Below are 24,877 nucleotides of genomic sequence, written 5' to 3'. Positions count from 1 at the left end.
AAAAAGGAATATCATTAATTCAAACAGGACTGAAAAGACTATATTAGATTTTATATCTATTACAAACTGCTAATGCCCAACTATCATTCAATATTTTTCTGAAGTGGTGGACATCTACAGACATACTGTCGTCATCAGTTCATACAAACACCTTGTTTCTCATTTAGATGATCAAATTAAATTTCAGTGCAATAGGGAAAAAGGAACTTTATCTTCAACAGCAAACCAGTCTGATGTAAGAAACATTATAACTCTATCTGCCTACATGCACCAATAATTATAAGCATTAAATCAGAATTCCTATCAGAGATGTTCCAGTAGTTAAATTAGCCCAAATTCAGAATTTTCAATTCCAGATGTACTTCCAACAGTAATTGCCATCATGTTCAATGGGTGACCACATCACAGGCCATGAGGAACCCACAAAATTAAGTATCTGCAGCCATATTGCTGTTCTGCAGGCTGAATGCAAACCTTCGCAAGGAAAGAAATGAATCTGAGTTTTCCTGTTCGAAGGAGCAATTCAACATATTCTGTTGTCAACTTGTCAAGGTCTTGCAGAAAAGGCATGTTGAGACCCATGGAAAAGGCATGACAATTTTGGTTTCCAAATTATTTTATCATTACAAGCAAGGAGAGCACCAGGTTTGCCCGCTGCAATTGAGGAACGACTATCGCTGCAATAACAATTTACAAGATATCTTTGGATCAGATAAGCAGTGCTTTTCCAACTAAAATACATGGAAACTAAAGATAAAACAGAGACGGCGAATAGTACAGCTGACCAGCGAACATTAGAAATCCTAATTTTCATTTAGTTCAGCGAAAGCATACTCACTAAAACAAGAAATTCAGGTTAGATGGTGAAATATCTGGGACAAATGTTTTATGAACAAAGTTTTCTGTGTTTGTTGTGCAGTAAGAAATCTCTGCTGGAATAACAGCAACCTTCCAAAGGTGGGGCCAGCAGTCTCAATGTCTCCATTCCTTCATATAACCATCTGAACTCATCCTACACCACATGAGAGAGAGAGAGAGAGAGAGAGAGAGTACATTTGAGGTAGTTGCTTGGAGTTTGTGCCTTCTCTTTTATATACACCTTTTAGAAGATATACCCATCCACATTCACTCTAAATGACCAGGAAAGAAAAGAAGCACATGAGATCGAAAGGAAAATTTATGTATCAAATGATAATGTCGTGAAAGAAAATCAATCTTTCTTTTAGTAGACAAACCCATCCACATTCACCCTAAATGACCAAGAAAGACCAAAGAAGCACATGAGATTAAAAGGAAAATTTATGTATCAAAGGATACAGCTGATGTCGCAAAAGAAAATCAATCATTTTTTCGTTCAAAAGATACAATCCGAACACATTGCATCTAGGCCATTTGTAACCTGTGGCTCTGTGTGACACCTCAGGCTGGACTTTTTATAGCACCAATTGAGTGTCCTCGAGCTAGGATTCTCCTACAACATTCGGCATCAGTATGATCTTTGAGTACAGGCAACGTGGCAGTGATCTAAGCAAGCACCGCACTCTATGGTGCAAAAGATGCATAACAGTGGATCCGGTCTGCATTGGATTCATGGAGCCTAATGATTCTCAATCCCCTAGTTCAAAAGGCTTGCAGTTCTACTCCTTTCTGCTAATAACTTGAGAGGTGTGTGATTATAGCAATAGCCTCGTTCAGAAAAATCCATGATATTGATGGGTGTGTGAGTTCATTTGATGTCATAGTTTTCAGCATAGTTTTTGTAGAAGGATTGTGGTACACACTGGATAGCTAATTGGTCTAGCACTTCGAAGCTCCCTCTCTTATCCAGAAAATGAACAGATGAAATGACATAGATAAGTATAAAAACAATACACCCATCTTACATACTACGTAAGTTACATGATATGTTATCAGCAACAATGCCCCATCAACCAGTAGAATGGAATCAAATCAGCCGTGACTTTACAAAAATAAACAACTAATTCTGCGAACATGTGTTTGCCGAAAAATCTGTAAAGAGAAAAAAAAAAGAAATAATTCTGTAGAGACATTATTCATAAGAATAATTTTAGGTCATCTTTAACAAATTCTAGCCTCCTATTTGTTTATAACAAGTTTTCCCTTGGAATTATCTTAATGGAAGCCAAACATTGGAATAGAAGATTCCCTTTATCATAAGAGTACCACTACAGATCACCTGTCACATCATCGCTCCATTCACCAGGCTGATGTGGCAGCTAGGGATTGGTGCATCACTGGCTTCCATATCAGACCGGTAAACTGAGAGGTGACCTGATGGATAATCTTCAGCATTTCTTGACAAAATACCAGTTCTTTTTACTAGCTTAGCAACTAAACAAAGACCACAATGCTTGATAAAAGTTTAAGCAATCAGACATCAAGAAATGGAAAGTCTCTTACAGCCAAAGTAGATTCTTAACATGACAACTAAAAGTCACCTGAGGTATCTCTCAGGAAAAGACCGTTTGGATATGCGACAGTTAGGCCACAACCAGATAGCGTTATCATATCGAAAGGCCACAAATTTTATAACATCTAAAATTTTAAGAAAGAAAAATGAAGACCCAATGATAATTGGTGTAGCATTTTTTACAAAAAGAACTTCTATGAATTTGATTCTCATATGCAATGTTCCAGTATACACGTGAGTTATCATCTCATTGTCTATCCATACAAGGGTGGCTGATTACTACCAGAGAAAATTACTTCTCGAAAAATAATCTGATTGCATATTTACAGTTATGGGTATGACAGGTTATAGGTATGGAGGGAGAAACTGAAGAAATTATATGACTAGGGGCTAACAAATTTGTCCTCACTTTCAATATCAGCACCATTGCTTCCTGCCTTCTGCATCTGCTTTCTTTTGGATCTGTTTTTCACATCTTCTTCCTTCTCGTCAACGAAGGAGAAGAAAGAATGAAGGCTGCGCGATCGTGAGCTTCCTTGACCGGAAGAGTCAGCCTCCTCCAGGGGATAGTGCCGAATAAACTGGCGTACCATAAGTAAGAAGTATATGATGAGAGCAACTGTACATGCCATTCCACAAATAAGAAACAGACCCCAGAAGCTTCCAAGATCGAGTTGATCAGACTCCAGATCGCTGTTTTGAGAGATGCATGCGCTTCTCGTCAGCCATTTGTCATGAATCCTTTGGAGATCCCCATTCTCTGACAGTGCAACAATGGCAGTTGACAAGTCAACAGCTAAGGAGGAATCTCGTGGGAAAGCCTACAATGAGATGATAAACAATTAATGACTTGAAATATTGAAATATAACCTGTTAACATTAGATGAATGGTAAGAGAGCACTATGATGGATTTGGATATGAAAGTAAACACAAACTCAAACGTAGTAAGAGGAGAGAGATAGAGGAAAAGATAAGATTTCAGGATATAACTTACCATCTTCATAGCAAGAATACATTTTTCACTTGCAGTTTATGCATAGAAGAAACCACATGGTTTGCACCATAGGTTTAACTGCATCCCTATCTCATATATGGGCACAGCTTTGCAAATCGAAGTATTTATTCATCATCATACACAGAATTCATTATGACCAGCTCTTCTAATGACATAAATCCCACTTTTTAATACTTTTTCCTTTCTTTCTCTTTGAGAAATAACACCAGCCCTTCAAATTATAACTGCTTTTCTAGCCAAAGCTACTTTCATCAAGAAAGAGATATGTCAAATACCTTGAAGAATGATTATGCCGTGGTGTTAAGTGTATGCTTAGTCTATAGAATGTATGGGATTACTTTGTTTACAGTACCTTAACAAGAGCCTTGGAGGCAACTTAAAAACAATATGTGAAGATGAGCGAGGATGAATCATATACTTTGCGTACATTGTACCTTTTTGTATTGTGTGGGCAGTGTACTACACGTGTATGAGACTCACAATGCAAGAAAACATAAACATATACCCGGGTATATGCATGCGTGCAGAGATGGCAATGGATTTGACTCTATTACAATCTTCTTCTTCAATTTAACACTGTTCTACATGGTATCAGAACTCTAGCTCTCCATGATGATTCCTCTTTAACCTTCATATTACCATTTTGCTCCAGGCTGCAGCATATCATGCTGCCAAATGCTAGCTCCTGAGATTTGATGCCAAACAGAAGAAACATCCTATGTAATTATCTGCTTAATTTGCACTTATTCATTTTATTTTGGTTTTAAACACCGAAACACTTCAGGCATTGTTCATTTTGTTGTTGTTTTCGTTAGGAGAAGCAAAAACATTTGGGCTATTGCTCAACTTGTCTTGAAGTACTGAACCTGCTAAGCCATTCTTTGTCCTAGTTTATGGATACCTTTTATTACTCATCTCTTCCCCAAATCTCGGTTTGGGTCTGTTCATTCCAGCTTTGGAGGGATACTTAGCTACTGGCTGTATTTCTGCTCGTTGTATTGGAAAGGTTTTCTTTTTATTGAATGTGCATACTTGTTTACAAATCTTTTATTGAATGTGCATACTTGTTTAAAATTTGATATATATGACTTATGAATGAACTTACTTTGATCCTGACTATGCTTTGGACCCCACCAATAAGGGTTATACATTGGTACTTTGACTATTCCAGAGCTCAACATTTTGGGCCCGCCATAGGGTATAAATATGGTATTTTGGTCCACTCTGCATGATATAAGTATGGCACCGTGGCTCACTGTACAAGGTATAAGTATGGTCACAGTCTAATAGTTTGTTGAGTTGAATATGATATCTTATATTGTTCTTATGAGAAATTGTATCAATACTTGAGCAAACATAAATATTCTTGATTACAGAAAGCAAAGACTTATTAAAATATAATATTTTTTCTTACATACTTAGTATTAGAAAGAAAAATTTATTTACTTGATTGCTTGAATTATTTAGTTAAGGTATTTGTTACTTGTTGTCAGTTAAGGTCATTATTTGGTCTTTTTTCTTTACAAGCATAGAGAACTATTACAAACAGGGTACAGTTATAGGAGTGCATTTAGATGCAAGAGCAGGATGTTCAGCATAGCCTGAGAATTAGTATTTGTTTACGTAGTATAAATGCTGGAAGCATTTTATAGGTTCCTTTTTCGATTTAACATTTGGAAAGAATTTGAAATTAGATTCTTGTAAACAAAATTCTTGAAGTTGCTTGTTAGTTTTGGACTTGTTAGTTATTAAATTTATAAATTTCTATTAAATGTTTTTACTTCTCTCTGATGATAAAAAGGTTTGCTAACAATGTTACTGGGGAATCTTTGAACTAGTAGATAAGTGGCACTCCTAGTAGGAGGGTATCATTAATCCTATCAGGACAACCAAATAGAGCAGGACAAACTCGGAATGCTCCAATTAATGCAAACATTAGTTGGGAGGTCGCAGTTGCAATGATAGCTACAAAAATAGCAGTTGCATTAGCAACCGATACAGTAGTAGCTAGTGCAACAGCAGTAGCAGGGCATCAGGGCTCAATAGGAGCAGCACAACAGTACCTCAGAATTTAAGAGACTGGCATCACTAGCTTTTAAGGGAATCATAGAACTCCTAGAGGCCGAAATTTGGTTGAAAGAAATCGAGAAAGCATATGCAGATGGGATGCCATGATGAAGAGGTGTCCTATACCTCCTATATGCTGCGAGGAGCAGGATATCATTGGTGCAAATGTTAGAGTGCAAACATGAGCATGATGCAGAAGTATGCACTTGGGAGAGGTTCTCATTCTATAAGAAGTACTTCCCTCGAAGAACAAGAATCCAAAAGGAGCAAAAGTTCATCATATTGAAGCAAAAAGGCATGATATTGGATCAATATGAGGCCAAATTCACTGAGCAAGCTAAATTTGTCCCAAAGCTGGCAGATGATGAGATTTGTCGAGTTCTTGAATTTAAGATGGGCTTGACGTAAAAAATTAGGAAGAAAGTGGTACCATTTGAGTTAAAACAAGTTATGGGGCTGCAATGAGCAAGGCCTTGATAATTGAAAGAAAACTCAATAAAGCATGGGTAGAAATGGAAAGAAATCAAAAGAAAAGGACCAGGTCAAGTGGTCCTTCAAGGGCAGAGCAGTAGAAACACTGGAAGTTCAGCCAAGAGACCATCTAATGATACTAGGAGTAGCAAGACTCAACAAATGGTGGTGATCGATGCTCCTGGTGTGACAGGGACCATGCTGACAAGGATTGTCACTAGAACATTGGTGCGTGCTTTGGATGTGGCCCAAATAGGCCACAAGATAGCGATGTCCGCAAAGAAAGGAAAATCAGACCACTCATAAAGCTCGGCCTTCAACATATAACCCCTCCAGCTGGACAAAACAAAAAGCAAAGTCAAAGACCTAGGACTCAAGGGCAGGTCTATGATCTCATACAACATGATGCTCAGGGCTCTAATGCAGTGGTGACAGGTAACATTTCGGTGTCTAATACTTATGTGTTGTTTGATCCGAGTATTACTCATTCTTTCAAATTTCCACTATTGTTAGAAAATATAAAATGCTGCATGAGCCTATGGAAACTGAGCTATGTGTTGAAACCGCAGTAGGAGGTGTATCAATTACTATTCTATTTGCAAGTCTATATAGTCAGAATAGGAGACACAGAATGCTTGCAGTCTAACCACGTTAGAATCACGATATTTTGATATCATACTAGAGATGGATTTGCTAGCTACCTACCATGCCTCAGTTGATTGTCATAAGAGGAGCATGAACTTCCAGCTTTCAGGTCCATTAGAGTTCAATTTTGTCGGAAGTACAGGAATTGCCCCTCCATATATGGTATCAGACTTGCAGGCGAGGCGGATGCCGAAGAAAGGATGCAGAGGTTTCCTGAACACTGTGAGGGACACACGGTGGGGTGAATTAAAATTGAAAGATATTCTTATTGTATATGAGTTCCTGGACTTGTCAACATTGCCATTGGCTAGGGAGATTGAATTCTTTATTGATCTACTATCGCGTTTGAGTCCAATCTCTAAGGCCCCTTACAACATGGCTCATGAGTTGGAGGAGCTAAAGGAGTGCCTTCAAGACTTTCTAGATAAGGGTATTTTAGGCTTAGCGTAATTCCGTGAGGAGCTCTAGTCTTGTTCATGAAGAAAGATACAAGCATGCAACTATGTATTGACAATAGGGAGTTGAACCAGATTATTGTAAGAAACAAGTAACCTTTATCTCAAATAGATGATTTGTTCGATAAGCTGCAAGGAGCATAGGTCTTCTCTTAAGACTGACCTTTGATCTATGTATCACCAGTTAAAAATTAAAGCAAAAGATGTACAGAAGATTACTTTCCAGACATGCTATGGGCATTATGAGTTCTTGGTCACGCCGTTCAGGTTAATTAATGCACCAACAACATTCATAGATTTGATGAACAGGATGTTCAAACTCTTCTTGGATCGATTTCTGTTGGTCTTCACTGATGATATCTTGGTTTATTCAAAGAGTAAACAGAAGCATGAGGAACATCTAAGATGCATGTGCAGACAAAAGTTCGCCATCTTGGTACCAGACTCCGTACTGGTGCCACACTAGCACTGTGTCGATACGGTACGGAATCTTTTCGTCATACCGAGTGTCGGTATGCCACCCGTATCAGATACTAGTACCAAATCAGTGTGGTACGGTACACCCCATACTGCTCGATTCAGACCAACATAGCGAACTATGCTGCAGACCTTAAGAAGAGAAGATTTTTGCTAAATTTAAGATGAGTTTTATCTCGAAGATTGGTATTGTTGTAATGTAATATCTAAGGATGGGGTTTTAGTAGATTCAAAGAAAGTGGAGGCTCTAGGAAAGTGAAGCAGATCAACTATGTTTCTGAGGTGCATCACTTTTTGGGTTTGGGATATTATTGTAGGAGATTTGCAAATGGATTCGCCTGTATAGCTATGCCCTTAACCCATTTAACTCAAAAGGGAGTAAGCTTTGAACCAAGGAAGGCTGAATCGGACTGAACTGCCCGGTTTGGCCCGTACCGAGCCGACCTGGTGGAAAACCGAGTCGGTTTGCCTATTGGAATCGGTTCTGGCCTTGAACTAGCCGGAACCGATTCTGAACCGGTCGGAACTGACCGAAAAAGGCACGAACCAGACCGAAAAAGGCCAGAACCGAGCCGGAACCGGTTCTGAATCGGCTGGAACCGACCGAAACCGACCGAAACCGTTCAGAACCGCGTTCGAACTTGGTTGAACCGAGCCCCTTCTCTTTCCATTTTTTTGCTAATTAAAAGTTGTCGGGAAGGCCCGAGAAGGCCTTCGCAACATCATTTCTAAGCTCTCCGGCTGTCGCCCTTCTCCTCACGGCAAAAATCACACATTCAGCACGATTGACGGAAGATCCAAGCCTAAATATGACATGCTTCTTCCGTCTTATCTCATTCACTCGATTTTTTTGGAGGGGGCTTGAAAAAATAGCTCAAAATATGCAAAATAAGGAGAGTTCATGCTAAACTTTTTAATTTGGGCTTGATTTTTTATATACTGTAGATCTATGTATGCTCAATATGATGACAAAAATATTTAGAAAGTGCACTGACAACTTTGGAATCTCAGCACCTGTCGTAAGAAAAGTATGAATCCAGTTATATTACACATCAGAAGAATATTTATCCAACGTTAGATGGTTACTAATATGGTACTATCTTATATATATTTTTCTTCAATATTTTTGCAGCTGAATGGTGGATTCATTTTGGTTTGTCTTGAAAAAAATCTTAAGTGGCTAGCTATCCGGATCCTCTCCCATATGGTCTTCTCGAGTGGCTGAGCGAAACTGGTCCACCTTCGTCCTCATCCACAGTAAGCAGAGAAACTGTTGACACATAAACGCCTCAACAACCTTGCATATATTCACTACAATCTGAGTTTGAAGTGCATTCAGGAGGAAGTAGAGCTAAAGTACACAGATCCGATCAATAGTGCTTTCGTTGATGATGAGAATGATCCTATTATTGGATAGCTTGTAGCCAGCAGCAGGAGCCAGAGCTTGATGAGCGAGGATTGCCTCCATGATCGACCAGTTTTGTAGCCAGAGAGGCTAGGATCGATGCAGAGCAATGGGCAGAGAGCAATATTCCACGCATCCTTTTAGCTAATCAGTCACAACCACAAGAGAGCCGATCGTCACATGATTTCTTGTCTGAGACATTCTTTTAAAAATATGATCAAGAGATGCTTAGACGAGGCCACCATGCTACCCAGTTGACTCGGTTAGGAGAACGACATACATCCTTCCAACATAGCTACACAGAGAGGGGCACGAAGGATAAATAGGCAACGAGTGGCATGAAGGGTAAGACGGCAGCTGCCAAGCACACTAAAAAAAAATAAAAGGCCTTGCAGTCCTAATGGAGTGTCGAGGAGTCAGTTCACTCAGATTCAAAAACCAAAAGTAACAATTCCAGTGGCCATCGGTTTGTTGGCCAGAGAGAGTGGACATAAGACCACCTTTTATAAGACAGATGATACGCATGCTACACAAGATAAAGACCACGATGCACGATTTAGTGGAGCCTCGAAAATTCAATTGCATATAGAGAATGGGCTCCTCGAGGTCATTCAGGAGGACATGATGCAGCTGCAAATGACCTTGCACGTGTAGTAGGATCCATAAACGTATTAGATGATCTCGCACATGGAGTAGGATCTCGTAGCCACAGGCAACCTATGGCCTATACGAATACAGATATAGATATGGTGTATCTGAGGCAAGGTCCGCCGTACCGGTGGCGTCCCGGATCGGTACGAAACCGGTCCGTACCGGTGGCGTACCGGTCCGAACCGGTGGCGTACCGGTCCGAACCGGTGGCGTACCAGTCCGAACCGGTCCCGTACCGGTTCTTCAACAATAAATTACCGGTACCGAATTTCACGCTGATCCGGTACCGGTCCCAGGCCGGACCGGTACGTACCGGCCGGTACGGCAGACCATGGTCTGAGGCATCTTTCGGTGACTACTAACCTACGCAACCCGGAGCATCTTACGGTCAAATTTTGTTGCCAGCCTAATCAGATGGTCTCTTTCACAGCCGGTTTATCAGCCAGATGATACCTCTCAGAGCCAAAGCTTCAACGAGAAATTTGAAAGTTCTTATAACCTAGAGCGCGTTCCTTATGGAATGAACATACAATACTACAATGCCGCTTGGTTGGAGGGATGGGCCGATGTGCCTTCTGATGATGCTAATGATCTCTATATCTACGAGAGGCATCGCCACTACTGAATAAGATTTTAGATATCGGTATGTATGTTATACTTTAAATATATGTAGTTGATTATATTATTTTATATTTTTTATCTCATTACTTGATTTAAGGTATTTTAATTTGCTTCTTGTAGCATACAACATCTCACTGATTATTTTATAATTTTATTATTTTAAAACAATAAGATGCATCATTTAGGTTAAACTGAAATCATAAAAATATCAAAAAAATCAAAAAATAAATTAGACTTAAAATCGTTAAAAAAGTTTAAAATAATTGATTACCAATTAAATCAACTTGAAAAACTTTACACAAAAATATTGGGCATGCCGGCTCCATGCCCACGCGTACCGTGTGTCAGTATGGTACCGAACCGGTACCGTACCAACCTGTCCGCTAACTAGTACAGGCCCCGATACCGGTTCGGTGGACCTTATTTTGAATGGTCTGAGGAGTGTGAGCAGAGCTTTAAAGAACTAAAGACAAGTTGGTGACAAGTTCTATCTTTACCACACTGTCTAGTATTAGAGGATTTTGCTAGTTATGTCGAGACTATCAAGAAGGGTCCTGATAGTGTTATGATATAGCTTGGCAAGGTGGTGGGGTGGGTTATGCTTCTAAAAAATTGAAACCTCAACAGCAAAATTATCCTAAAAATGATTTAGCAGAAATGGTTTTTTCTTCTAAAATCTGGAGGCACTATCTATATGGTGAGCAATGTGAGATATTCAGTGAGCAAAAGAGCCTAAAGTACATAATCACTCAAGAAATTCAATATGAACCAGAGAAGATGGCTAGAATTGTTGAAGAATTATGATTTATCCATTAATTATCACCCTAGAATGGCTAATGTTGTGGCTGATGCCTTGAGCAGGAAATCTGCAGGCAACTTGGCAGCTTTGATCACTGCTCAACAGCATATCTTAAAAGATTGAGAAGACTAAGGATAGAAATTCAACTACACGATTCGAGAGCTCAGTTGGATAGCCTTCATGTCCAGCCTACACTAATTAAGGAGAATTAAAGCTGCTCAGAATAATGATCCTCAGCTGCTGAAGATCAGCAAATCAGTGTAGTTAGGTGATCAGTCCAAATTTCTTTGAGATTTGAGAATAGGCATTGTATGCCAATGGATTCAGAATTAAAAAGTGAGATTTTAAAAGAGAATCATCAAACAAGATACATAGTAAACCCTAGAGGTACTAAAATGTATAAACATTTGAAGGAGTTACAGGAGGAATAACATGAAGAGGGAGATTGCTCAGTTTGTGCTCAATGGTTGGTGTGTCAATAAGTTAAAGCTAAACATCAGAGGCCAATGGTGGCTGTTATAGCCTCTTGACATTCTAGTGTAGAAATTGGAGCATAGTGATAGGTTACCCAAGACTCTTAGTACAAATAGTGCAATTGGGTGATCATGGATAGATTGACGAAGTCTATATACACTTTCTACCTATCAGAATTGACCTTAGTCTTAAAAAACTAGAAAGATTGCACATAAAAGAAATTATGAAGCTGCACAAGATTCCTGTAACCATTAAATCAGATAGAGATACCAGATTTATATTGCAATTTTGGAAGAGTTTGCACGAGGCTTTAGGGACTAAGGCGAACCTTAGCACTGCTTTCTACCCACAGACCGATGGTCAATCAGAAAGATGTATTCAAATCTTGGAAGATGTGTTGAGATCTTGTGTCGTTAACTGGAAAAGATCATGGAATAAGCATCTACCTCTAGTAGAATTTGCCTATAATAGTGGTTACTAGGCTAGAATCCAGATAGCACCTTATGAGGTATTATATAGTAGGAAATGTTGATCACCTATCTATTGGGATGATAATAGTGAGAGAATTTGTTAGGACCTGAGCTTGCACAACAAAGAGCGAAAAAGTTCAATTATTCAGAAAGCAACTTCGTGCAGCTCAAAGCAGACAAAAGCTATGTGGAGATGAGATGGAAATTAGACATTCATATTGGTGATCATATATTTCAGCAAGCATTGACTACCAAGGTAATTGTGAAGTTCAGGATTCAAGGAAAGTTAAGTCCAAGGTTTGTAGGTCCATATGAGGTACTGAAGAGAATTGGTGGAGTAGCTTAAGGGTTGCTTCTCCACCTATATTAGCTGGTATACATGATGTTTTCCATGTTTCTATGTTGAAGAAGTTTGTGTTGTTTGCCTTTTTTCTGTCTCGTCTCGGCGCACCATAGATCTTGTTGGCAGAGAGAAAGGGTAGGATCCATCGCATTCTCTTTTGTACTTCTGTGTTTAATGCTATTATTTAATATCAAGCTAGAAGAATATCTGAATTGAGCATAAGAGCGTAAGGCATCCCTCCTTGGTAATCTTGACTATCACTCTCCTGTTATACTTTCTTCTTCTTCAAAAAACCATTAGGCATTCACAATTGGTGATTGGTCAGTTTTCTTATATATATTTTATAGAGTAAGATCCATAGCCTATTGTAATCATACAAAAATTTTAAGTTGTAAATGCTAGTTGATCCTCAAATATATGTGACCTCTCCAACTCCTGCCCCTCAAGTTTAACCACAGTCACATGTAAAACTCCTAATATAATTAAAGTTTAAGGAAAAGAGAAATATAGGAATTTCCTGTTACATGGACAGTTAAAAGAACCATATTATAACCTCTGCAGCTTACACAATTTAAATTTAAATTTAAGTGCAAGACTACAGCAAAAATAAAATTTTAGCATATCTGAATTTTCAAAAAAGCGTAAGAGACTTACAAATCCCCAGCCACTTCTGGTAAATTCTGAGCCTACTATTGCAAATCTGCACTGGGTGGATAGAAATGCCTCAACATATGGTCGCTCATCTATCACAGCAGCAACACCACCATTGCTAGGACCAAGTTCAAGGGCTCTAGCATACTGTTCTGGAGTACCAAGAACTTTTAGTCTGGATCTAGAAATGCCAAGCTCCTCAACCAGATAATTTTCAGTGAATGAACCTACTTGAATCCCGATAGGTTCATTGCTACGTATTAAGCTGTCAATTCCTTTGACTGGAGATGAGAGTTGTTTCACAGTGAGAATTGATGTCAGACTAGCTGTGTAGCTAGACTGAATAATTAAAACCACAAAAAGCCAAATTATCAGCACTGCACGCCCTAGAGTACCCACAGTCTTCTCTCCTGAGAAATCAAAAGAAAGAGAAATATGTCAGTCTAAAGAACTTTAATTTGATTAAGAAAGGTTTATAAAAAAGATTAAGTTTACTTACTATGGGCAAAAAACAAAGTTGAGAAACTGAACCTGCCAAGAGACAGCATCATACAGAATTAGATTCTAAATAATTTTGGAATAGGAAGATTGTGTGGTTTGATCAATACATATTGATATATATTTTAATAAGAATAGATGCAGAAAGAATAGATAAGCAGGGAAAAAAATGCTAATAACAATATCTAGCATAGAAAAGATACACCTTTACAAGGTCGCTTCTTACATTCAATTTTGTTTCTATTCTTGGCACAATAAGGAACCATATATGAATCATGCTAACAATTAAGCAATGTGGACATAATAAGCCTTTTTTTTTTAGACCACGACAAGGAAAATTAATGGCTGTAAATCTATCAGCACAATGACATCATTTCAAAAAACATTTCAATTTATACAATGTTTTTCCCTGAAAATAAGAAAAAATATAGTGTTTCATTCAAAAGAAACTATTCAGTGTTTCAATTGCTGGATCGTACAAGTTTATGCAGGGAAGCACACACCTTGCTAGGCCAATACCAGAACACATCACGTGGTTAGTGCTACTCAATATTGACCTAGTGCAAAGCATGAGGTTCTAGCAAAACACAACATGTGTTGGCACCCTGATCTGTCATACTAGCCCATACTACCTGATACGGAGTGTACCGTATTGTACTAGGTGGAAACCAGTACAAAACTCAAGTTCAGGCTGGTACAAGTCTCGTACCATCCTATACTGAGACGCACCACCCTGTGCCAAGGTGTATTGACCCATACCTCGGCGTACCAACCTGTATTGAGGTGTACCGACCCATATCAAGGCATACCGAGATAAAAAGTGAGAAAAATAATTAGTGAGTTATTTTAGTACGGAGTACATACCATGCCTTACCTACAGTACCATATCAAACCAATAAGGTACCGAAATGGTATCCGGTATCGAGATTGCGGATCTTAGTTAGCACCGTATGCTCTATACTAGCACTAGCTAGGATGCTACGTGCTAGTAGCACTTAAATCCATGGTTTTAGTTAATCTCAACAACCCATCTGAAAGAAGCTTTCTTTATGTGAAACTATGGTTGGAGACAGACCCAAGTCATACCAAAGCCTTCAGGTTGGCCTTCCCATTATTAGCTAAGATATGAGTCACCCTAGTTCAAAATTTGGGTTGATCAAGCTCAAGTTCAAAGGACCAAAATAGTTTAGGACACAATGTAGACCAAGCTAGCACAACACAAACCTAGCACAAATGCTTGATATAAATTACAATTATTTAATATAAAAGATTTATTAGCATATATGATAAAAGGTTGTATACATTTTACTGTACTTCTCTCTTGTCTTTCTGTTCATCTTGACATGTTACTCCTCTTCCCTCTGAACACTCATATCATATAAGTGTTCCTCATGCCTATTCTATTCTTGCTTGTTAGCTGCTACTACCTGTTAACCACCACTTTGGTCTTCCATGTGTCAACTTCAATGGTTTTAGACCCAACCGACCCTCCACCCCTCTCCTATTACATCAAGCACAGTCCAATTCATTTGCTTGAGGCTAGGCTTAACTTGGGTAAGGTGTGACCCTAACATTTCTAAAGAACCCTAACCTTTGTTCCAACTTAGCTAGAATCCAAGCAAAGATCCATGTGCAGTCCATGCCTATATTACTTGTTTATTTAATTGACTATTATGTATCATAGGAAGAGGCATACAATAGATGCATAAAAAGGATAAGGTGGAAGTGTGTGGTTTATGATAGATTTTCTAAGATATTTTTTTATTCTGAACAAAACAAATATAGCCCCTTAAAGTAGTAGGGACTTACAAGTCAGGCAGGCGAAATCTAGTAGGAAATGAGAAAGAAATTAAACCTCAAATACCAACTAGCTAGCTCATAAAAGACAAGGTTAAAAGTCTGTTCTGATCTCAATATGTGGTCAAAATAAGTTATACCATTACTTTTGGCAATTTCAGGGTTTTTGGTCCAAAACTAATTACATGTTTAAAATAATAAAAAAATAATCCTGGAAAGGCTGAATTTAATTCAAGGAAGTTTGGATTACCTAAAAGGGAAAAAAAATAAAATAAAAAACAAAATCAAGTTAAGAAGCAATATTCAAGAGCAACATCCATGCAATCCAAGATTATGTAAGACCACTGCTAGGTTTAATGTATTTTTTTTTGGTACTTGAGACTGTAATAATCCGATTTTTTTAGGGCTCGTGGGCCAACCTAGAGTGGCCAGGCCTAGCCCGACCCCGACTAGCCCAGCCTGTGGGCTGGCCTGAATAGGCCAGGCTCGAACCCGACTAATGCTCAGCACGTGAGGAGATCAGGAAAGAAGACCACGACTGGGAGTCTTCCTCCTCCAATCCCGGCGGAGTTAGAGACTCCCCGAGAGCAATTTGAGTTCGTCTAGAACTCTGAGATTTTCCTATTTAATCCTCCTTCCTCCTCTTAGCTTCACCAATGAAGACTGACTAGCCGCCGATTTTGAGTTCTAATGTCCAGTTTTTTTTCCTTGGATTGTCGCCGGGAAGAGTCGTTGGATCTTTGCCGAACTAAGGCAGGATCCACGCCACTCCTCTCTTCTTCTTCCGGTCATCTAGCCGTGTTTTCCTTTTACTTAAGCTGGCAAGTCGTCGGGATTTAATCTAAAACATGGGTGCCCTGTTTCGGGGTCTCTTCCTCCCGTGTTCATCGTTGTCGGCTGCTAGATTTGGCTGAGCCTTGCCACCCCTAGGAACCCATGTGAACGTGTGGCTACCGGTTAGGGAGATAGCCAAGTTTCAAGACGAGTTTGATTGGGTCTTTGATGATTTTCTTCTTCCCTTCTTTGCATCGGGCAACTACCGTCGCCGACGGTGTCGTGGCTGAAGGTCCGCCCGTGGCCATCGTCGCCAGGGCTGGGCCGACTTGGTGGCCTGCCACGCTCTAATCTAAGAAGAGAGGGAAAGATCGGCTTCCCCTGTTTGAGAAGGAAGAAGAGAGTCTTCTCTCTCTTCTTTCTTTTTGATTGGCTAGAGCGGACCGACCCGGATCGTCGGATACTAGTTGATCAAATTTTCTTAATTTGATATATGTTTCTTGATAAAATTCTTATACTCTAGTTTTTCTCTTTCTGTTTCTTTCTCTTAGTATTTTCTCTCTCTAGCTTCATCCGAGAAAATTTTTGTTAAAGAGACTCAGAGGGTAGCCCAAATTACTACGTGATGGTGGACCATTTAGTAGACCAGTAGAGGATTCTGGGTTGTAGGATACCTCGAATAAATTTTGATATTGATTTGGTTCTGTAGGAGAATAATTTTCTAGGTAAGAAGACGTTGAGCAGAATTCTGCGCACCCTGGTTTATATATCACAGTGTGGGTAGATAATTAGTCGGTCTGGATTGTTAGCAAAAGGTAAGAATCCTTGTACACTGACATGCATGATATAAATATTTTTGTACCTATATATGTGTGATATACTAATGATCTACATAAGTAAGAAGCAAGAATAGTTTTATAATGGTTTCCATATTAAATCGTATTTTGATCATGTATGCTTGTGATTGATAGTATGATGGATGCATATATGAGCATAACTTACACTTGCATAATCGGACTAATAGATGTGGTGCTCTAGACTACCCGTGTTATCTTGATCGTTCCATTACAAGCGAGAAACGTGATCATGGTTAGTCTAAAGCCAAAAATAAAAAGTAATTGATGCGTGGATATGAACTTGATTGAATGAATAAGAATTTTGGGCTTATCTCGTTATCATCGGTTACCCTGTCACAAGCTACAAATGTGATACTATAGCAAGCCCTGTCACAGGCTGGAAATGTGATACCATAGTAGGCCCAGTCACAGGACGGAAATGTGATACTTTTGGTTGCCCCGTCATGAGCAAGAAACGTGACCGAAATTTAGCCCAAAGTCGAAAAGATAATTGATCCAGATCAAGTTAAAAAGAAATGGAATGAAAAACATTGAAAACACTATTGAGGAATTGAGATATCATATGATATGGTACTCTTGAGTGGCTAGGTTCCTATTGATATTTGATGTACATATGTATACTATTTATTCAAGTATTATAGATAGTCGGTTTGTAATTTCATGATGTGTGTGACGATTTCTTGCTATTTTCAAACTTATATTATTGTGTTGGCATGGATGTGTGAAAATTGTTACTGGGTTGTAAAACTCACATCACCTTTTTCTTTTTTCTTTCAGAGTTGTAGGTCTATTGGTACTTGGCTATAGTTGGGATCACGGATGAAAGGATGAGTAGATAGACCATCACTGATACTAGTTGGATGCTCAAATTTTGTAATTAGATCAACTTTATTGTTTGGTATAAATTGAGATCATTGTTGATTACGAATATTGAGGTTGTATTAAATTTTCAGGCCTAGCATATTCTTTAGGGCTTTGTCCTAGGGAGTGTGCAGCTGTGTCGCATGCCCAGACCCGACTGTTGGGTTTAGGGAGTGACAAAGACAATATAGTCACCAATCACACGCTATATGCACTGTGTTTGCTTGTTCATTCAGCTTGAACTTAACATATGCCAAGTCTCAGGGTTACATGGATGCGTGATATTGTAAAACTGGTTTTGCTGAATTGATGGTCCCTCATGGTCTTTCGACAATTGTAGATTCCCACCTATCTACACATAATTTTCACAATTTTAATGCTTTTACCAATTTACATAGGAATAAACAATTTTAGAATTGTCTTATAAATCTGTTAACTAACCAATAGATTGCAAAAACTTAAGCTAATAAGGAATAGGTCAACAACGTATATCAAGCTTAACACCCCTCCCCCAATGTGTGGCACAAATTACACATGTGGAGATTAGAATGGGGCAATATAGCTAGGTTAATTAAATAAAATAACAAGCATGGAGGAGATTCAAAACTCATGTTCTCAAACAAACATATGCTCTAATGCCATGTTAATTAATGTCAAGTGAAGAAAAGACCCAAGATAACAAACGATTGAACTAAAGAAAAATTGCCTCAAGGGGATTTGAATCCATGATCTTCAACTCTGTTACCATGATGTGATCTTAAGTAACCACTAGTATCCAAAAGCTTAAGCTAACAAGGAAGAGGTCATCAATATACATCAAGATGGGCAAAACCTTTGTTTGTTTAACTGTGTTCAACCCATTTTCATTCAATCTAGGCCTCAACATCATAAATGAAGCAAGTTTGACTCCTATTTTACTGACATGCTACTACCTAAGCTCCAAAGGTACTCATGCATATAAATGACAGGTCAATGTCTGCGATCTTAATGGTATTGTGCATTTTGAGAACTTTATTTCATCTTAAGAGCAATGTACTAGTGTTGAGTGCCTTTTCCACAAAATGCCAATTCACAGAGACAGGGAGCTTAAAATATATGAAGCAGACATCAGAATTACCCATGAGTCAGAAGAAGAACAATCCAATTGCATTAAAATACCAGAAATATACAACGTGATTACTTTTTTACAAAGTTAGGGCTTTCACATGTTTGTGTTAATTTGAAGAGAACATTGGCATGATGTGATAATGCCATAAATGGCTTAGTAGATATGATGGTACAAAGCCTCTTCAATGTAACTCACATATGGCACAATGTACTTTTAGGAGCAAGTGCTGATGAGATTTAAATCTAAAAATCATCAATTAGAAATCATAGCACATTACCCATGATTATGATACATTATAACCCTTAACATATAACATGCATATCGTACATAAGCATATGTTGTTTATTTATAGATATAGCACTATTATTCCAATACCAGGACTTGTGCAACTATAAGAGAGCTCTTCCAACCTGACTTAATTATACTCATTGCCATAATCTAGATGATCCAATTGGTGAGAGAAGGAAATTCGTTCAATTAACTTAACTCAGACTTCTCGAAGAAAAAAAATAGAAAATAATAGGAATTTCAAAATTAGAGTTTTAATTGCTTTTTACATTCATTAATTGAATAAAAAAATTGATTACGACATCTCTTATTTATACTAGTAAGGTTTCAGTCTCTAGATCCAGTTTGGATTCGTCTTCTAGTTAAAAGAGGCCAATTTTTTTCTAAAATATTGACTAGTACGAAATTCACCGCTAAGACTAACATCTTCCTAGAATTACATCTTGACTTTTACATTAACTTTGCCCGCTGCCTTGTTGCCTAATTCCTCCTAAATTAGAAAATACATCCAGTTAAAATCATACCCTAAGTTTTACCTTAAAAACCACCACTTTAGGCCTATATGTTGTCGTCACCCCACGTCAATGAGGCATGATGAATCCCTTGGGGTCATTACACACTTGTAGATATCAAAAAGTTAAAAATAAAAATAGGTTCACTGCAGCTTCACCGCAGACTTGCTCGTAAACCCTATCTAGACCTTATCTGAAGTGGCCAAATTGGGTGATGGTGGCTCCAATGATCTTCAAGGATCACCAAAGTAATTGAAATTTAGCAAACCACTTCTAAGTTGACAAAGTATTCCAACTTAAATAGCTAACTCACCTAAATAAATTGAGCTCGTAATTATTACAAAAATTTATTTATCAAAATTTATCAAATATATCAGGAAGTAACTTTCTAGACAAATTGTTATCAACTAAGAAGTCTAAATGACAAAAATTGATTAATACCCAATTATAGCAACTTTGACTAAACCTAGACATCTGATAAGAGAGAATTTATAGCTTACGACATACAACTTGGATTTGAACTCCTAATATATAATTAAGAAACATAGCACGATTTGCGGCTCCATCCAATGTACTACTTAAAATTCATCTCATCTACATAAAAACAGACGATGCTTAATTGTTTAGCTTCAGGTTATATAACTCCTTCAATCTTCAAAACTTTCATTTCCTTGCCTCCTATTTTGCTCAACCTTAATCTTTACCATTAACCAAATCCTAAATGCTCCTTAGTAGAACAATTCACACGGGCTTTTAGAATCTTTTGCTTATAAAAAACGAACTAAATTTGCACCAGTACCAAAAGTTAAAATTTCACCTTTTTCAGGAAAAAAAATCAACAGGGAATCATCTGATGGATTTGTGTTAATATATATTTGTTTCTCCAAAAATTTTACATAACTTAATGCTTGTTCAAAACTACTCTTGTCCCTCTCCATTTCTTTCACCATCCATCCAGTATTTCGGATTGTTTGCAACCACTAAGATGTATATCTGCATCAATAAGCTAGGTCTATCACAATCTTAATCACCTATTTAACTTTATCACAGGAACTAGCATTGCATGTTGAAGACAAAGGCTATAGGCTATAGCTGATAGAAAGATTATGAGCAGAGCACAAGTCAACTTCCTACATGATATGAGATATAATGTTATCATATAACTGTCAGTTGGCCTTATAAAATTATTTTAAAATTATTTTGGAAAAATAATTGATTTATCTTATCTAGTACATGACAAAAATTAAGGGCCAATGGATATATATTGATGACAGAGTAAGACCCGTCTTAGTTGTTGATAAGGGATATATCTAGGTGAGTGGATGTCTCCGGTGGCTGAGTCAATCTTGATTGTGCTTATTGTTATGCGGTGCCTATTCCTTAATTGGAAGGACTTTGTCGTCCTAAACCCCATATACACCCAAGGTAGCCAAATTCTAGCAATGATCCATTAACTCCAACCATCAAAAGAATCTGGCATTGATTGGAGGTGGGGCTATTTGATTGTGGTAGAGATGCGAAGCTATCAGATCGTGGGTAAACTTGTAATCTTGGGATCTAATTTATTAGCACTAAGAGGTAGTCCTAGACTTTGTTTTTACAAGTTGTCAAATATATTTTGCTGAAATACCACAGTTCTATCCTATTAAATATATACATTTCCCTTTATATTTTGCCCACAATAAAAACTTTAAAATTTTTGGAAATAACTAAAAGGCTGATTAGAAGATGTAATTACTTAATATATCATGTGCTGTCTAAGAAGATGCAGATTGCATACTGGAATCTGAACATCGATGCATTTTTTATAAAACTTACCAGAAGACTGTGGCTACTTGTTTTTTTGGAGGACCACGGAACTGATCATTGATCCTATGCTCAAGAATCCAAACCACTGCTCCTACAACAAGAAAGAATAGCCCTGTGACACACCACAATTTCACAGTAAATGGCTGCAAGAAAGCCCAAGCATCTGAATGATGTTTTTTAACAGGGGCCAGTATGACAAGCCCAGACTCAATATATGGCTGTGTGAAATCAACAATCTTTGTCCGATTTGTAACAATGGCAATGTCACCAACTGCAGCATCAAAGTCCTGAAACATATAGAGGAACAGAATTAGGACAAAGTATATTGCTTTTGACAAGCATAGCTTTGTACTCTTATACATTCTTGTGATTCCAAAGAAAAAAAGTTACAGAAAAAATTATACTCACTCCTGATGCAACTAATTCCACAAGCTTGTTATAACTCGGGTTCTCGAGGCCATCCCCAAAAGGTATGAAATTATAAGAAACAGGATATGGCAGCAAATTTATGGCAGCAACAAAGACATCTATGCAATAGCCCTTAATTGTGTCAGTGCCTCGCATTTCCGAGACAAATTCCTGGTAACTAGCTCTTTTGGGAACTCCAATTTTCAATTGTCTCCCATTATTAGGAAAAACCCATCCACGAGGCTTTGTTGTTGCTTCTCCAGGCCAAATGACACCGTAGAGTTGCTGGTTTGCACTGGAACGATTTGGTGGCTTCATATATAGTGTTTCAGGAGACATCACCGATAACCCGGAGTAGTTTGACCAGTACCCTATTCTCCTTAATCCACTTCCTATCACATTAATGATATCGTATGCAGGGTGAACGAGGTTCCCATCAGAATCAAACTGAATGGGGCCAGTAATGCCAACAAAATTTGTTTTATGAATTTTATCTAGCAGAAGATTTCCCATATCAAACATGCTCATTGCTTCAAGATGTAAAGTCCCTCCCTCAGCACCAAGCAACTTTGAATAATTAGAAAATGAAATCACTCCACCATCATTAAAAAAAGCATCCAATGCATGAGCAACTGTCCATATGGTATCATACGCATACAAACCATAAGAATTAAGCTGAAAATTTTCACCAGCCTCTTTCTTTCTCAACTTGCTCCACTTAGAAACTAAAGCACTCTTATTTTTCGAATCTGCCGTATGTTGACGCAATGCAAGAACTCCCTGCATCGTCTCCATTCTTTCTGTAGAAAAATTCATTGAAGAATCCAACAGTGCGGAAAGCCAATCTGTTGCAATCCAAACATAACCATCCGACATCATTCTAAGATATTTTGCCACAGAGAAAACCATGAGTCCTATGACTGGATTTGCATGTACAACAATAATCCGAGGTGCCCTTAGCGCCACCCTGACCAACAAATCCATTACATCATTTCTAGTGGCATCAGATCGTAATGCAGCTTTGTAAGATATCCTACAGCGCCTCTCTTCCAGTTTATCACCTAAGGCGGCTACCCCATTTCTACCATAATCATCATCTACGAAGATAGCAATTACCCGCTTCCACCGGTAATAATCAACTAATTCTGCTATAGCAGCCATTTGAAACAGATCACTCTCTGTGGTCCGAACGAAGAAGGGATACTCGAGTGATGAAAGTGTGGGGTCCGTCGCAGCAAAGGACAATAGTGGGACTTGGAGCTCATTTGCAACATATGAAATAACATGAGCAAGCACAGAAGACTGGGGACCAACAACTGCAACGATCTCTTTCTCCATGAACTGTAACGCTGCCATTGGCAACAGAAGTTTGGTTGTTTTACTAAAATTGCTCGCAGTACTAATGTATTAAGAAAGTAAGCTGATTGGTTTATAATTTATAGGCAGATAGAAGATCTGCGATGCGGTACCTTCAACCATGCCAAGGAAACCATTACAACTGGAGTCCTCCATATCAATGACCAGTTTCGTGCCTTGGAGAACTCCTGGATCAGAGTTGACATCATCCACCGCAGAATCAATTGCGACCTTGGCAACTCTTCCAATTGTCGAGTTGAATGTGAATAGAGCTCCAATGTTCACAACCGCAGGTCTCGAAGAGATGATCCTACCCACCCCACTTGAAAACAGATAAAAATAGAGAGCCAAAAATAGAAGCAATACCACCTTCATGGTGCAGGCTTATACAAAAAAAACCGTATTTGTTCCCTGTTTCACAATTGGAACACTGCCCACAGCACAAAATAAAGAAAGAAACAGAGAGTACTCAAATTCTAGAACATCATGGAAATGAAACCAACTAAAAAACATGAGATATAAACTTACTCAAGAACATAAAGCTACATGCTATAGCAAACAAATAAAGTAGTAAGAAACACCAGCCAGAATAAAAATCCAAGAACCAATCTTTTATATCGAGAGAAGAAGATTTAATACTGATCAATAACCCAAACCTCTAGGAACTAACTGCATCATGGTTTAAAATCCAAAACTCTTATGGTGAACAGGAATTACCCATCAGAGCACTATGAGACACAAGTAAAAGCAATTAATAAAAAAAAAAAAAGGACATGTAGTGAACAAACCTAAATTTGTTGATTTTTGAAAGAACAAGAGGAAGCGCCAGCAGGGAGGAAGAGGAAACAAAAATTACTACCAACAAGGAAATTAACTAGAGTCAGCAAGAGGAGCGATTCAGCTCACATACCTGAAGGTGAAAGGAAAGAAAAAGTAGAATGCACTGCATGAAATGGAGGCTAATTTACATGCCCTCAGGCATCAAACACATGAACCTTGAGAAGATTAATGGTGAAAGGGACAGAGAACTAACCCCTGGACCATAGGAGGAGAAAAGTGAAGGATCAAAAAAAAGAAAAATGAAGAAGAAAGTTAAAAAAAGTACTTGGCCTGCTGACTGCACTCACATTTTGCTTGAAAGAAAATACCTGCGCTGCATAATTGAATCCTATCAGAGCACAAATATAATGATTGAGTATATGTGGTTCAGCTTGGACTTGGAGGTGCAGAGGGTGAGATTGCTGACGGTCGCATTTAAGTTCCCTATGGTGACAGATAGTGATGGACCTACCTGAAATTAGCTGTGTCGCCTACACCAAGAACTAGATTTTCTCTGGAGTGGAAAACATAACACGTGGCTAATATGTTGCGAGTCTTTGGAATAGAAATCGCGCGTCAGTGGAAAAGGTTGTATGCTGTTCGCTGCAAAAGACAGCAAGACATGATGGGTGCTGAATCCAGTCTTGGATTTTGGATTAGTTGAATGAAGAATGAGACAGAGGATTGCCAGCCGACACTTGCTCCGAAACAAACGATCTGGTATGTGAAGGGTCTCGGATTCCAGATTACGAACCTAAAAAGTTAGATTCTTGTCTGTAATAGGACGTGAGGGCACCAATTTATCGCCACCTAC

General features: G+C 38.4%; 1 protein-coding gene across 8 annotated transcripts; it reads right to left on the bottom strand.

The window, feature by feature from the left end:
- Positions 1-2,670: 2,670 nt before the first annotated feature.
- Positions 2,671-24,471, bottom strand: LOC148714220 (glutamate receptor 3.1-like). 8 transcript variants are annotated; one of them, XM_088717600.1, is made up of 8 exons: positions 24,372-24,471; positions 24,155-24,279; positions 23,358-23,674; positions 21,889-23,237; positions 21,490-21,767; positions 13,476-13,507; positions 12,980-13,386; positions 2,671-3,252 (listed from the first exon to the last, which is right to left on the bottom strand). In XM_088717600.1, the coding sequence occupies exons 3-8, from the start codon at positions 23,617-23,619 to the stop codon at positions 2,815-2,817; spliced, it is 2,766 nt and encodes a 921-aa protein (XP_088573726.1). In that variant the 5' UTR covers positions 23,620-23,674; positions 24,155-24,279; positions 24,372-24,471; the 3' UTR covers positions 2,671-2,814. The 8 variants fall into 8 exon arrangements, with proteins under 8 accessions (XP_088573726.1, XP_088573729.1, XP_088573733.1 ...); XM_088717603.1 differs by lacking the exon at positions 24,155-24,279 and adding an exon at positions 24,033-24,099; XM_088717607.1 differs by adding an exon at positions 24,033-24,099 and having other exon boundaries at positions 24,278-24,380.
- Between the last annotated feature and the right edge of the window lie 406 nt (positions 24,472-24,877).

The sequence above is a fragment of the Phoenix dactylifera genome, chromosome 3, assembly GCF_051530095.1.
Source record: "Phoenix dactylifera cultivar Ajwa chromosome 3, Ajwa_hap1_PhDact_Kaust_v1.1, whole genome shotgun sequence".
Classification (NCBI taxonomy): domain Eukaryota; kingdom Viridiplantae; phylum Streptophyta; class Magnoliopsida; order Arecales; family Arecaceae; genus Phoenix; species Phoenix dactylifera.
This window is presented reverse-complemented; position numbering and strand designations above follow the sequence as displayed.

Excerpts from the sequence above, each read along its gene's own strand:
- LOC148714220 (XM_088717600.1), bottom strand. The coding sequence starts at position 23,619 with ATGAAGGTGGTATTGCTTCTATTTTTGGCTCTCTATTTTTATCTGTTT. Across the intron at positions 23,238-23,357 it reads TTTCCTTGGCATGGTTGAAG|CGTTACAGTTCATGGAGAAA; the intron begins GTACCGCATCGC and ends TGCCAATGGCAG. Across the intron at positions 13,387-13,475 it reads AACTTTGTTTTTTGCCCATA|GAGAGAAGACTGTGGGTACT; the intron begins GTAAGTAAACTT and ends TTGATTTCTCAG.